The 15,203-nt window shown below is 47.6% G+C and overlaps 3 protein-coding genes across 3 annotated transcripts; 1 reads left to right on the forward strand and 2 right to left on the reverse strand.

Annotated features, from left to right (window-relative positions):
* Nucleotides 1-6,677: 6,677 nt before the first annotated feature.
* On the reverse strand, nucleotides 6,678-7,136 carry EDB91DRAFT_1064939 (uncharacterized protein; the record flags this gene model as incomplete). The annotated part of the gene is made up of 1 exon (XM_041314758.1): nucleotides 6,678-7,136. The coding sequence occupies one exon, from the start codon at nucleotides 7,134-7,136 to the stop codon at nucleotides 6,678-6,680; it is 459 nt and encodes a 152-aa protein (XP_041168869.1).
* Nucleotides 7,137-10,544: 3,408 nt separating this feature from the next.
* On the reverse strand, nucleotides 10,545-13,112 carry EDB91DRAFT_1282048 (uncharacterized protein; the record flags this gene model as incomplete). Its single annotated transcript, XM_041324750.1, has 14 exons — nucleotides 10,545-10,886; nucleotides 10,949-11,083; nucleotides 11,133-11,212; nucleotides 11,269-11,384; nucleotides 11,434-11,447; nucleotides 11,506-11,650; nucleotides 11,700-11,885; nucleotides 11,936-12,027; nucleotides 12,080-12,267; nucleotides 12,331-12,384; nucleotides 12,438-12,507; nucleotides 12,583-12,628; nucleotides 12,684-12,826; nucleotides 12,883-13,112. 14 exons carry the CDS (start codon nucleotides 13,110-13,112, stop codon nucleotides 10,562-10,564), a joined length of 1,824 nt encoding a protein of 607 aa, XP_041168870.1. The 3' UTR covers nucleotides 10,545-10,561.
* Nucleotides 13,113-14,048: 936 nt separating this feature from the next.
* Nucleotides 14,049-14,398, forward strand: EDB91DRAFT_1282050 (uncharacterized protein; the record flags this gene model as incomplete). Its single annotated transcript, XM_041324751.1, has 2 exons — nucleotides 14,049-14,094; nucleotides 14,151-14,398. 2 exons carry the CDS (start codon nucleotides 14,049-14,051, stop codon nucleotides 14,396-14,398), a joined length of 294 nt encoding a protein of 97 aa, XP_041168871.1.
* Between the last annotated feature and the right edge of the window lie 805 nt (nucleotides 14,399-15,203).

Raw genomic sequence — 15,203 nt, forward strand, 5'->3', positions numbered from 1 at the left:
GTACATTTCACATCCTATCTGCTTCATCCACTTTTGTGGATCTTTCATCCTATAGGGTCGCTTTAGACAGACTAGTATTCCCAAGTAGCAATCCCCTTTAGGGTCAAACGTGCTTGTTCTCAAGTGAGGCAGCAGGTAGCAAAGACCCAACTGTGTAGTAGTTAGATTTCTCGCTGCTGCACTTGTTGTACCCACACCGGCCTACACAGGTTGTGCAGAGATATCATTTTCAGCCTGGGGCATCGGCCTGCAAGGGTTCTGCATGACTGGCCTACACAGGGAGTACAGAGATATCTTGTCTGTATGGGGCATCGGCCTACAAGGGTTCCACATGACCGGCCTACACAGGTTGTGCAGAGATATCATTTTCTGTCTGGGGCATCGGCCTGCAAGGGTTCTGCATGGCCGGCCTATACAGGTAGTGCATAGGCCAACCAGCGTCCTGTACACCTGGTTTTGCAGGCCAATGTACACGTCATATCAACAGGTTATACAGTACTATAAGACTGAAAGGTGTGTTTACTTCATCAGAGACGTTCATGGCAGACGGAGACAAGCATTTTAACAATGACACAGTATGAGCATTCTGCAAATCAAGAAAATGCAAACTGCATACAGTCGCAGCATACTCCCCATGGGTCAATGGGTTAGTAGAAGGTACAAACAAATTGTTGCTACACATACTGAAGAGATTGTGTGTGCTGGAGATAGGAGAGGATCAACAACAAGAGATCACATGGGACAAACTTCCTAAGTCATGGTCAAACCACATCGATGATGCAGTTCATGCCCTTAATTACCGTTTATTGCCTGCACTGAAATTTTCTCCGAAGGAACTTTTGCTAGGACTTGTCATCAACACACTGCAAATGATGCTAGAGGAAAGCACATCAACATTGCATACCTCAGAAGCGCTAGTGCAAATAGCATATGTCGAACAACAAAGACTAGACAGATACGACAAAGTTGTACAACACGCTATCAAGTGGAAAGCAAGATTCGACAAGAGGGTATTGCAACGAGCACCAGGTGAAGTAAAATTCAAAACCAGTCAATTAGTTCAAGTCTATCGTAATGATCTAGATTATACAGTTGATATGCTCATAATGCATATGGTAATAATGCATAAATCTCATAATGCATAGACTTTTGAGGATCCCAATGGCATTCCCATGTAATTGCATGCATAATGCATATTGCATAATGCATAACCTTTGCATATCAATTATGCATTATGAGGTAGTGTCATATACCGGATCCAAGCACCTTCAATACCACCTGTGAACATCCCCACCCCTCCAACCCCCTGTTTCCCTGTCCGCTTCATTCCTCCTTCTCCAACAAACACACAAAGTGCATCTCAGCAGGATTAGCCCTGCTACCTCCGCCTGACCCCATTCCGCCCCTCTGACACTACCCCTATGTCCTCTGACACTATACCCCTTCCATCCGACCCTATTCTGGGGTTCCACTCCTCCGCCCTATCGGTCCGCCCAATCCCGACCCTACTCCCTCCGCTTTTCCGACCCACTCAGTTCCTTCAGTTCCGCTCATATTCCCCCACCCGACTATTAGTCCGTCCAACCGCCTCACCGGTCCACTCCTAGACTAGGAACCACTCAACTGGTCCTATCTCTGTTTAGTATCATAGTTCCGCTTTTCGGATCACCGGTAATTCCTATACCCTAGCAATTATTGATCTGTCACGTACATACTGTTCTCCAAGCCTTATTCTTGTATGTCTCAGTCATCCTCTTGTAATCCTGTACACTCAGCACATATCCTTCTGCTATGCTATGCTCATCACTTAGAGTATATAAACATATGTACATTTGTCTGTAGATACTCAGTCTGAATATTACCTTTTCTAAGCCCTGCTCTTCTGCTCTTTGACCTAAGGCTTAACCTAAGTCAAAACTCCTGTTTTCCGGCCTAGGGGATTGACTCCCTAGGTTGGCTGTCCTCCACTCCCCCGCTCCTCCGTTCCTCCATTCTGCTATTCCACTGTTCTGCTGTTCCGTTGTTCCTCCGCCCCTCCGTCTCCCCTGTCCCTCCACTCCTCCACTCCTCCATTCCTCCGCGCATCTGACTTCCCGCGCATCGGAACTGATCCCTGCACTCTCACACATCCATCCCCTCCGTTCCACTCTGCTTCGGACTTCATCCAAAGCAGTCCCTTCCACCCCACTTTTACTGTTGGTTCTGACCACAGTAGTCTCCCGCCTCTCTCCTGTCAGGCGGAACAACCTCCGCCCGATGTTCCCACGCTCACCTAGTGGTCCGTCGGTCCTCCTTCAGAGGACCTCCACTCTGACATCCTGTCGGGGCTTGTAGAACCCGTGTCAGACTACAATCCAAAATTAGGGGCATGTACTTGGGTAAGGGGTGCAGCATACGAGCTGAAGCCAAGCCCCTCAGACTCCGCTTTACCCCTGAGCATGGTTTGAACAGGTAGGGTAAGACATAAGGTATTGCATAGATCTATTGTTCTGCTTCAGGCAACATTGTTTCTTTCAACCATGTATAGAAGCTAATGAGTGATTGCAATGGTACCATACACAAAGATGTTCATAAACTTGAAGTGCAAACCCTGCAAGAAGCCTGCTGCAGCTTCCGACCAACCTACGAAGCAGCAGAAAATCACCAAGGACACTCCTAGAACTTCTGCTCATACTTCTGGACCCCACCGAGGAGAGAGATATGGGGGAATTGCCTGCATTCGAAGGTGGTGACAAATCCATTGCAGATGAGGTCCATCGTGAGAATGCCGTCGCAAATGGTGAAATTATTAACGTCAATTCTGATGATGGCAATGATGCAGCAGATCCATCAATCACACACACAGATCTCCTCAGTCTGTGCCAGCGGCTCGAAGTGGCATGCATGCAATATGGTGATCCTCAATTTTCACTCAATTTATCATCACAACTTTGCATCTTTTGTGCTAATCTACGACGAGAAGAACTACTTAATGCTAGACAAACCTCTTTTAAACAATTCTTCTTGGTATAATACATGTACTTTTTGTAGATACTATAGATAACTTCACGTCACAATTTTGGCGGAGGTCACACACGTCACAATAGTGTGACATATCTGGTCTTGCATATTTCTCATAATGCATAAACCCTCAACAATCCCAACCATATGCATTATGAGCATATCAACTGTACATTCAAAACGGAGCGAAAACTCATACCAAAATGGTCCATTCTGCAAAGAGTGCGAGCAAGAGCACTAAATTCATACACATTAGAAAATCTCGAAGGAAGTCAGCTTCCAGGAGACTTCAGCGCCAGGAGATTAAGAGTGTTCACACCACGACAAGGCATGGAATTAGCAAAGAATCAAGAAGTGCACAAAAAGAAGTTGAGAGAGGATGGAATTAACAAGGAGAATGAAGAAAACACCAGAGACAAAGGAAGCGCAGATGAAGAAGAAACAAGACAAGTTGAAGAACACACAGAAGACGATGACGAAGAAAGCGACGAAGAAGATAGAGAGAGATAGAGAAGGCAGAGGAGAAGATAGTTGAGAGTGGCGTCAAGGCCGGCGCCAGTCATTTTTTTAGGGGGGTGTATGGACCAGGGGTCCCAAGACAGTAGTCCAGAGACTTAAGCTCTCGGAGGTCTCCATAGCTTAGTCAGACAGCACATACACACACACAGGACTCACTTCAGTAGAACATCCATCCAATCACACAGATCTGAGCACACTGCTATTGTCCTAGCTCACTGTGAATGGCTTCCTAGGGCCCTTGATGCAGTATAGGCCCTTGTTCACTGGTATCTCCCCCAGCAGCTTCTTCCTGTCATTGAAAATCTTGCACAAGTCTGCATGAAATAGCGCTGCATAACCAGCTGCTGTGAGACAGCCAATGGAGACAAGTGTTACACCCATCTTGGGTGCATAAGGGACATCTTTGAGGAGAACTCGAGTGCTCGACTTGCTGTTCAGTAGGGTGATGAGGATGTTCCCTTTGCCAGTGGCCTCAAAGGTGTGTTTGTCGGCAGTTGTGATGGGCTTTGGTGGAATGTTGACGAAGTCTTGGAACAGATCGTGGTAGGATGACATGTGCCTCGATGCACCGGAGTCGAACAACTTGGTTTGAGATTCATGCTGGGAGTTAGAGCTGGCTAGTGTTGCATATGTGAACGATGTTTGTTCTTCTCCCACCTCATCTGTATCATCCATTAACCAAACACCTTCAGGCTCCTTGTGTTAAGACCATGCTCAGGGGTAAAGCAGAGTCTGAGGGGCTTGGCTTCAGCTTGTATGCTGTGCCCCTTACCCGAGTACGTGCCCCTAATTTCGGGATGTAGTCCGATGCGAGTTCTATGAGTTCCGACAGGACGTTGGAATGGGGGTCCTCTGAAGGAGGACCAACAGACTACTAGGTGAGCGCGGGAAAGTTGGGCGGGGGTTGTTCCACCTGACAGGAGAGAGGTTGAGGGCTACTGGGGTCAGAACCCACAGTAGAAGCAGATCGGAACTACTCAGACGAAGTCCAAAGCAGAGCGGAATGGAGGGGACGGATGTGAGGGAGTGCAGGGATCGGATCCGATGCGCGGGAAAGTGCGGCCGATGCACAGGGAGTCGGATGAGCGGAGGAACGGAGGAATGGGGGGAACAGGGGGACGGAGGAACAGCAGAACAGCGGAACAGCGGAACAGCGGAACAGCGGAACAGCGGAACAGCGGAACAGCGGAACAGCGGAACAGCGGAACTGTGGAACTGTGGAACTGTGGGACAGAGGGACAGAGGGACAGAGGGACGGAGGAGCGGGGAAGCAGGGAAGCGGGGAAGCGGAGGAGCGGAGGATTGGAGGACAGCCGACCTAGGGAGTCAATCCCCTAGGCCGGCAAACAGGAGTTTGACTTGGGAAAAGCTTTAAGTCAAAGAGCAGAAGAGCAGGGCTTAGAAAAGGTAATATTCAGACTGAGTATCTACAGACAAATGTACATAGGTTTATATACTCTAAGGGATGAGCATAGCATAGCAGAAGGCTATGTGCTGAGTGTACAGGATTACAATAGGATGACTGAGACATATGAGAATAAGGCTCGGGGAACAGTATGTATGCAACGGATCAGAATCGCTAGGGTATAGGGATTACCGGTGATCCGAAAAGCGGAACTATAATACTAAATGGGGATAGGACCAGTTGAGTGGTTCCTAGTCTAGGAGTGGACCGGTGAGGCAGTCGGACGGACTAATGGTTGGGTGGGTCAATATGAGTGGAACCGAAGGATCTGAGCGGGTTGGAAAAGTGGAGGGAGTAGGAATAGGATCGGGCGGAGGAGCGGAACCCCAGATAGGGTCGGATGGAAGGGGTATGGTGTCGGGGGACATAGGGGTAGTGTCGGAAAAGCGGAACGGGGTTGGGCGGAGGTAGCAGGGCTAATCCTGCTGAGATGCACTTCATGCATTGTCGGGGAAGGAGGTATGGAGCGGATGGGGAAACAGGGGGTTGGAACAGGGGTGGGGATGTTTACAGGTGGTGTTGGAGGTGCTCGGATCCGGTATATGACACCTTGTCAATGTCTTTGTCCTTGGCACTAGCCACGGTCTCAGACTTCTTGTCCTTTCCTTTGCCATCAGACTTCTCGCCTCCCTTGCCTCCAGTACCACCTCCACCTGCGCCTCAACAGTCTCGTTGCATGTGGCCGTACTTGCCACAGTTATGGCAATTCCCTTTGATCCACCAAGTCCATTTGCCTGCATTAGTGTTATATGCTGCATTGTCATTCAACAAACCTGTTAAGGTCATGCTCAAGGGGAGGAGAACTCAAAGGGCTTGGCTTCAGCTCATGCGCTGTGCCCCTTACCCAAGTATGTACCCTTCATTTCTGAGAGGTAGGAGGGCAGTCTGATGGAAGTCTGGGTAAGTCCAGAGGTCAGATGCAGGGGGAGTCCAGTGGGACTCCAGAGATTCAGGAGGAACTAGAGTAAGGCTACTACAGAAAAGTCCGGAGTAGAAACGGAACAGAGGTAGACTACCCCAAGGTAGAGCTAGAGATATAGTCTAAGGAATAAACCCAAAGACTCAAGTCCGGAGAAACAGGAATGAGCAGGAACTAAGATGATATTCAAACTGAGGAGGTACGGAGTGTTACAGGAGTTTATATATTGTAGGTATCAAGTAAGTAATCAGTCAGCACTGTACAGGGCTATGTATGAAGCATGTGGAAAGCCTATTAGTAATCAATAACAGATCAAAGAAATGGAGTCGGAAATGAATACAGAGAAATGGATCAGTAAGCAAGGCAGAAAGGAGTATGACCAGTAGCCAGAGAAGAGGAGGTCTAAAAGGAGATAGGTGTAAGGTTAGGTTCATACCTGGAGATGAAGCAGGGGAGCCAGATGGAAATCTGGACAGAAGTCCGGATGACCAAGTGAGGATCTGGAGTTCTGGGTCCAGAAATGTGGGATATGACAGAACCAGTCCTCTTCATCTTTGAAGCACAATGGTTGTACTCGTCTACGATGGTCGATATCAGAACATCCGCAGTGAGTAGGACACTCATGACTTTTGCAGATGCTGTCAGTGCTGATAGATGAGGATCGTAGGATGCTGGCAATGAGCTCATGATTATAGCCGTGAAGCTCTCATCTGTCAGGGCATGGCTGAGCAAGGACAGTTGCTCTTTGATCACTTGCATTTTGTCAAAGTGCTCTCAGATGTTGCCCTTCTCAGGACACTTCTGGTCCTGCAGCTTCCGCAATAGCTCAACAGACATAACTTGAGAATGCTTCTCAAAGAGGTTGGATAGGTATGTAAAGATCTCTCCTGCTGTCGCCAAGTTCTTGACTTGTATGAACAGGGAATCAGGGATCGTGCCAGCAATTTGCTGCTTCATTATTGCCTTGCCCATGCACCATTCCTTCATAGCAGTCCTGTACACTGCAAGCTCCCTGATCTCATCTGATGTGGTTGGTGTCCACAATGCTCCTCTTCCCAACAACATTGAGGGATCTACTGGTTTCTTCTCAGTCCCATCTAGGTGACTGAGGAACCCACAAGCATCTATGGACCACAACAACCTATCCTTATAGGTCATCCAGTTTTCTCCGTCCGCTGTGAGTTTTGGGATGCGAAGAAAATCTTCTCTGAGTTTGGTGCTTGAGCTGGACATGGCAGGCTTGCTATCGTGTACTGTAGTTTAGTTTTAATTAACAAGCACAGGGCTCATAACCTGCAGTGAGTACACAAGCTCAGTAGACTTAATGGAAGTCACTATATTGAATGTATATACCTGCAGCGAGTACACTCGCTGCAGGAACTATTAGCTAGATGTAAGTAATATGGATAATCTGTACTGACCTCAGTAGACTTAATAGAAGTCACTGAGGAAGTTCTGCTATGAGTGCAAAGGAAAATTGTAAGAGCTTATGTAAAATGAGCTAGGACAAATATAGTGAAGGTTAGAATGTACGACAGTCCCTCCTTCAAAAAAGGTCAAAACTGCGAAGGAACTCTCACCATCAAAAGTAGTAAAGCAGGACAGTAGTTGGGTAGAGTCCATGTTGAAGGCACGCTCAACTTATCTGAACACTGACCTCTCTCCTGGTTGCCATGAAGACAGCAAGTGGGCCCGTGTCTTTTTACCAACCATTTTTTCTCTGGCTAGGTGCACAGGAAGACATTTGGGCAATGTTAAGACCGTGCTCAGGGGTAAAGCGGAGTCTGGGGGGCTTGGCTTCAGCTCGTACGCTGCGCCCCTTACCCGAGTACGTGCCCCTAATTTCAGGATGTAGTCCAACACGAGTTCTATGAGTTCCAACAGGATGTCGGAGCGGGGATCCTCTGAAGGAGGATCATCAGACTACTAGGTGAGCGCGGGAAAGTCGGGTGGGGGATTACTGGGGTCAGAACCCACAGTAGGAACGGAGCGGGAGGAACTGCTCGGACAAAGTCCGAAGCAGAGCGGAACAGAGGGGGCGGATGTGAGGGAGTGCAGGGATCAGATCCGACGCGTGGGAAAGTGCGGCCAATGCATGGGGAGTCAGATGAGTGGAGGAACAGGGGGACAGAGGAACAGCGGAACCCACAGAATAGCGGAACCCACAGAATAGCGGAACCCACGGAATAGCAGAACCAGCGGAATGGAGGAACGGGGAAGCGGGGAAGCAGAGGGTCGGAGGACAGCCGACCTAGGGAGTCAATCCCCTAGGCCGGGAAACAGGAGTTTGACTTGGGAAAGACTTTAAGTCAAAAGGACAGAAGAGCAGGGCTTAGAAAAGGTAATATTCAGACTGAGTATCTACAGACAAGTGTACATAGGTTTATATACTCTAAGTGATGAGCATAGCATAGCAGAAGGCTATGTGCTGAGTGTACAGGATTACAATAGGATGACTGAGACATACGAGAAAAGGCTCGGAGGAAAGTATGTACGCGACAGATCAGAACTCGCTAGGGTATAGGGATTACCAGGAACCCGAAAAGCGGAACTATGATACTAAACGGGGATAGGACCAGTTGAGTGGTTCCTAGTCTAGGAGTGGACCGGTGAGGCGGTTGGATGGACTAATAGTCGGGTGGGACAACACGAGCGGAACCGAGTGGGTCGGAAAAGCGGAGGGAGTGGGAATAGGATCGGGCGGACCAATAGGGCGGAGGAGCGGAACCCCAGATAGGGTCGGATGGAAGGGGTATGGGGTCGGAGGACATAGGGGTAATGTCGGAAGAGCAGAATGGAGTCGGGCAGAGGTAGCAGGGCTAATCCTGCTGAGATGCACTTCATGCATTGTCGGGGAAGGAGGAATGAAGCGGACAGGGAAACAGGGGGTCGGGCCAGCAGTGGGGATGCTCATAGGAGGTACTGGGGGTACTCAGATCCGGTATATGACAGGCAATCTCTGATGCAAACCTTCTTCATGCTTGCCGTGAAATATTCAAGGTTGTCTATCCAGACATCAAATACCAGGTTGTGACATCTGGTTCAGTTTTTGGTGTTGTAAGTCTATGTTTCATTTTATTGGGTAATACTCAAATAATTCTGTATTATAGGTCACCCAACGTGTCAGTGAATGGTGCAGCAACTTTGGGTCTACTGTGCTTGAAATTGTGATTGATTTCTGCACCTCAAAGAAAGATACACTGGCAAAGGAGCTTACAGCCCTCTTCCTTCACCATTATGCATTCCTGTATCCTAACCCTGATGAAATCGACAAAAAATAAACCTTCTGCTCCACCTTTGTTCAGGAGCTTCTCACTACTGCTCATTTATCTCACATTCTTGGACATGCTGATGTTCCTGCTCTCGATACTGATCATCTAGCTCAGAGCAGCATCACTGGAGCTCTGGGACTATGTGCTTTCTCAGTGCAATCATTTCCTGTGCCTGTTTCAATGTGCTGACAGTTTTTTCAAGCTCGAATGTGCATTTAATCTTATTGAAGATAGTATCATTAGCATTGACCATTTGGAAGACACCAATGTCCCAACCACATCATGAAAAGCCCATTTCAGGACACCGAAGACACTCAACAAGGTCGCTGGCAAGGAGACACCAACTGAGCATGCATTCTCAGTCGTCAAGTGGGGCTCAAAAACTGCTGCATTTATTTGCACAGCACAAAAGAAGGGCCTGGAGGCAATGCAACTGACAGTATCTATGGCATAAAAGCACCTGAAGAAGCCTGGTGCCGAGAAATATGCTAGCATCGACTCAAATGATGAAGTGGATGACCATGAAGATGTCTGGTAATTTGCGCTCAATATTTGTTTAAATTTTCGTCATCTTACTGATTTCTGTGTTTTTCTTTCAGATTTAACAACCAAATTGCAGTGCATATTCCCCCTCGTATCATCCAGCTTCTTGTGTCCTTTTTATGCCATGGTTTGCTACCTCTTACACCGCATTTTTCTCCTTTTACAACAGCTTTTAATGACTTTCCTTGACATTTATGCACCTTTTGTCTGGCTTGATTACCTCTTATACTGTCTTGTGAATCTCTTGCAGTCACTTTTTCGACAATTTTCAGGACATTCCAATTTCAGATGCTTTTGCCTTTGTGCGAGTTTTTTCGTCTTGTGCAACACATGAAAAGTCAGCACAAGTCAATTTAAGAAAACGAGTGGCCTTGAAACGTCTTTTGAGAATTGGGCTCTTTTTCTGGCTTATATTATGAGAAAACTTCAAAAAAGATAGTTTAAGCCATTGTTGATTTTGCTGATGTCGTGAGGTGCTGATGCCTCACTGGCAGCTGCCCACCCGAAGTTCAGAATCTCATCTTTTCTTTTGAATTCCAACTATTGTCCATTGGGGCACTACATAGATGTACCCTGTAAATTCTGCCGGACAACAGTTGCAGTGACAATCTTCAGACCACCTTTGAACTTGACTGCAACCTGATTGGCTCGCCAGGCCTGACCTATACAGAGATGATGCTGATAAAGCTGTTGTAGCCACCACACCGATCATGCTGAAGAACCTAAGTCAGAGAATATAAATAGCTCCAGATAACATCACGTGCATATATGTTGCGAAGGTCCGAAGGATATGTGCAATGTATCAAGCTAGTAGCTACATACCGAGGAAGGCTCAGGCATCATCTACCACTCTTCGTCTAGTTGCAACCCCGCCGCGTGTGGCCCAATCTTCGTCCTCAGGTCCTGAACTTCATCAGCCTTGATGGAATGAACCTCGATCAGTGCAACAATCTTCTCAAGCGCTTCGTCTCTTCGACTAGGAGTTACAGGCATATGCCAGGATTGAATCTTCGAGTGGACATCGCTTTTGCAAGCCACCTCATAGGCTTTGTTAGCGATTTTGGCGACAGGACGAGAGATGGACCCTGTTGGCGCTAGCAAGAACAAGATCTGCATGATACATGTCAAATCCACGATGTACGTCATGATCCGTCGCAAGACGATGTCTCTAGATCAGTTTATTAGTTATTCCGGGCACGTTTCAAACAGCGAAAGCACACATTCACTTACGTTCGTTGGTAAGTATCATAGGCCCACTTTGCCACGACCACCCCTGCAGCAATTGGCACGACGATCGGTAGTAACGGGGCTGCCAGCGGTGTCAAAATGCCGATTATTGCCCCGACCACGGAGAGGCCGAATTTACTGCCAATGCCTCCATAAACTGATAGCATCACAGAGTATAACAACTCACAAAGTTCCTGCTGTATTCGGAAGGTTGTCCTTCTCCAGATCCTTTGGAAGCAGTTCTTTGAACTTGTCATCAGCCAAGTGCTTTGCGGAAACATGTCAGCAGCCTGAGATATGAACCGATACAAGATGTGCCTCACACAGCGAGGGTCATTGAAGTTCCACACAGCAATGATGTCCTTGTGAATCAAAGACAAACAGTCCCACATGGTGAAACCCGTGAAGTTCATGCTCGAAGCGAGGCCTCTCCAATATCCTAAAAATTCACAAATTAAAAAGGCGTCGAAGACTGCAACAAGACTAACTTTTCTTGCCAATGCTGTGAAGAGCAAAGTGTGAAATTAGTGGTTTACAAACACGATAGTGGTTGAGCATACGCGATTGACGCCTTGACTTTAAGGTCAATATCTACCCGCTGAGCTATCATCATGGCTAATGCCGCTTCTGAGTCCACGAATTGTTCGACGTTCGTGGTTGTGAGATCAATCAGCTCTCGTACGGTGCTCTCGTACCCATTCTTTGCTGTCAAGGTACTTCAGAGGCGGAGATCAGAGAAGTGAATGTTCCATACTGGAAACCGTTGTGTGCAGGACGTCGCTTCCAGCTACATCCGTGAGTGGCTTTACACACAGATTATTCAAAGCATCTCTTTTGAGCTTTTCGAGTGCGTTTTCATGATATTCTCCTGATTCCTCGGCTTCAAAGTCCACTTTGTCGACGAGAACGTCATGCTTGGTGAAGACGACAATGATCGGAACTACAGTTTGGAACATGAGTTACGAGTGATGAGACGTGAACAATGCGCACTATTTCCCAATATTTCCTTCCTCGATTCTAGAAACTCCTTTACTCCGCTCTCGAGCAGCCGTCCATCGGCATGAGGTATCGAGAGGCAGAGCCTTCAAACAGTGTCAGCATGGCAGAGTGGCGGTGGCAGCTAGAACACCGTACCAGGCCGCATGTATCTTGTCCTTCAGTTCGGGCATTTCGCGTCGGCAGCCAATGAACTCTTTTGCATCCGCAAAACTCCTGCTGTCGCCAACTTCGAATCCCTCACTATCATGGAGGACAAATCGCCCATTTTCTGGCGCGACGAATTCCGTGTTGATATCTGCTTTTCCCCACGTATGTTCAGAAACCTGCTGTAAAGAACAGGCGAGCATCAGCATCTGTCGTCATGCGGTGGTTCAAATCTACTCAACGACTTCATTTATTTTAAATGCCTGTTGGATCAGTGATGATTTTCCGACCCCAGTCTACAAAGGGAGTGCATGAGACATCTATGCTTGAAGATAATGAACAGACAGACCTTGCCTATTACTAGTAGTCGGAATCTTGGACAAATTTCTAGAATATCACTGCTAGTCGACTGCAGCTGTCTGATATCGTAACGGCCGATATGGACAAGGATGATCAGCTTGCTTTTGAGCCAAGAAAACTATAAATACACCGACGATATTGTAACGACGACAGTGATCTTGCGCTTAGTCGTCCGATACTCTGTCACATCGGGCTATCAACTTGATGCGACATGGCTTGAGACTAATAAGTTCACCTCGTTTACCATCTTTATCCACTGGATTGGACAGTATATCTTTTTTGTCCAATGGAAATTCCACGGTAGTCTTCCGCTGAAGCATGCCCATGCTATGGTGTCGGAAGTGTACCGACAAGGAAGCGCGCTCAGTGGTCATCGCGCTGTGGTACAATGTTCTGACCAAGTTTCTAGCAACCAGTAGTATAGGTGGACTTACATAGCGGGATCGAACTTTGCAGTAAGGTCTCTATCTTCGTCTGAGACACGGTGGATTTCCGGTCGCTGTGAATCAAGCTTCAATTCGGCAAATTCGAGCTTCTTGTGCGAAGCATCATCGAGGCGGATGACAATATCTGGCAGGAAGCACGATGTATACATCATGGCGAGATACTTAATGAGTAGGAGATTCTTACTGGAAATGCGGAGAGTAGTAGTATTTGCAGACATCGTCCCTCCAAACAACGGGAGGATGGTCGAGGATCGAATGGATGACAGGCGCAATTGCAATGCGAGTGTAATAGCTCTGGGATGCGAACATCGTATATACTATAATCGCGTGTTTGCGCATGCTGGATGCGCGCTTCAAGTTTTGAAGCATTGGCTTAATCATTACATGCGCAACAAGTCTTGCCGAGTGCACGTGAGGACTCAGCCCGAGGAGTATGGCGCTGGATCTGTTCAACTATTCTTCACATGCAAAACTCACACACGCACAGACGCCACACACACACAAACGAGACGCACACATAATCACTCCTTCGCATACACATTCTTGTATTGTAGGAAAATTAGTACTGCACTATTAGATCTGACATGATTCGATAATCAATTTATATTGCAGACAAGGCTGCTGATGAAGGGTTCTATAAACGAATCTTTTTAAGGCCCGGCTGGTAGACGAGATGGAGCGATGAGAAGTGAGTAGGTCTCGGAGTGAAACGCACTGAGAGTCGCCAGCATTGGCAGCAAAGCCTCGAATCTTTTTAAGGCCTGGCCGGTGGACGAGACGGAGTGATGAGAAGTGAGTAGGTTTCGGAGTGATGGGAAGTGAGTAGGTCTCGGAGTGATGATCAATTTATATTGCAGACAAGGCTGCTTATGAAGGGTTCTATAAGCGCCAATCAAGTAGAGTCCAAGGGCAAAAAAAACACACCGAAGCCGCCAGCATTGGCAGCAAAGCCTCGGCTGGTGGACGAGAGCGAGAAAAGAAGACGGAAAGCTGCCAGTATTGGTGTCAAAAAGATGTTCGCGCTGGGTGGATCCTTGATGTAAGTGTCGATGAGAAGGGCCATCAGCGCTTAAAGACCCAGGAGGCATATTCGAGGCGCGGGTGATGAAGTACTCTAAGTTTAACCCTTACTGACTGCAAACGAAGACGTTCCAATGACGGACAAACCTGACGCCAACCCAGAAACTACTCGAGACGTTAGTATGCCGCCTCAACAACCCTTCTGTCTTCAATCTCCACGCATTGAACATTATCAGCCATCCACTTCTCACGGTTTACTCCCTCCTACTGGCTCACGTCTTGGTTTCCAATCGGCTCAGTCCAAGTCCCTTCTAAGCCCTTACTAGAGTGCCCCATCAACGTCACAGATCCATCGAGCTACCTCGATGCCGTCAAAGTCCAGTTCCATGGTCAACCAGATGTCTATAATCACTTCCTCGATATGGTGAAGGACTTTAAGAGCGGTTTGTACGTTCCCATTTTCATCTTATTGCGATTTTCATAAACAATGACACTCTTCGAATGTGTAAAAATATATATTTTCGGAATTGGTCACCTGTTGCGTGTGGCATACAGCAGCGTACAGCCTCAGCCAGCATCTCGTGAGTCACACATTACTCTTCTCCACGATGGGCAATAGACGGATCAGCGACGACCTCAAAGATGCTGCATTGCGAATGGCGAACAAAGGATATGCAACCAAAGAAATCCTCTCCATCACACAGATCTCAAAGTCAACCATCTACCGCACACAACGTCGTAAACGAGCCACTGGCAGTGTAGCCAAAATTCAGGCAATTGGCAGGGGCAGGCCTCGTACTTTCACCCAGCATGATATCCAGTTCCTCATTCGGCTTGCTCGCCATAACCCCACCCTATTCCTCGATGAATACCAGCTGAGACTTCAGGATGGCCGGTTTCTACAGACATCACTATCCACCATTCACCGATCTTTTGAGCGTGCTGGCATCAATCTCAAGCACATTGAGAAGATTGCAGCTGAACGTGACTCTCTATGTCGTGCAGACTTCGTTCGTCGTGTCTCGCAATACTCGCCAGCTTCATTACTCTGTTTGGATGAAGTTTCAAAAGATGACCGTACATACTCGCGTCGCTGGGGACATGCTCCGCGAGGTGCACGTGCTGAGCAGCATCAACCATTTGTTCGGAAATGTCGGTTTTCAATGGTAGCAGGATTGGCTCTCAATGAGGGCATCATTGCTGCAAAAGTTGTTGAAGGATCATTCAATCGCAAGACTTTCATCGATTTTTTGCAAAATGATGTGGTTCGTTTTCAAACTGTCAGTGTC

Source organism: Suillus paluster (assembly GCF_016628075.1).
Source record: "Suillus paluster strain FC165 chromosome Unknown EDB91scaffold_244, whole genome shotgun sequence".
NCBI classification, from domain to species: domain Eukaryota; kingdom Fungi; phylum Basidiomycota; class Agaricomycetes; order Boletales; family Suillaceae; genus Suillus; species Suillus paluster.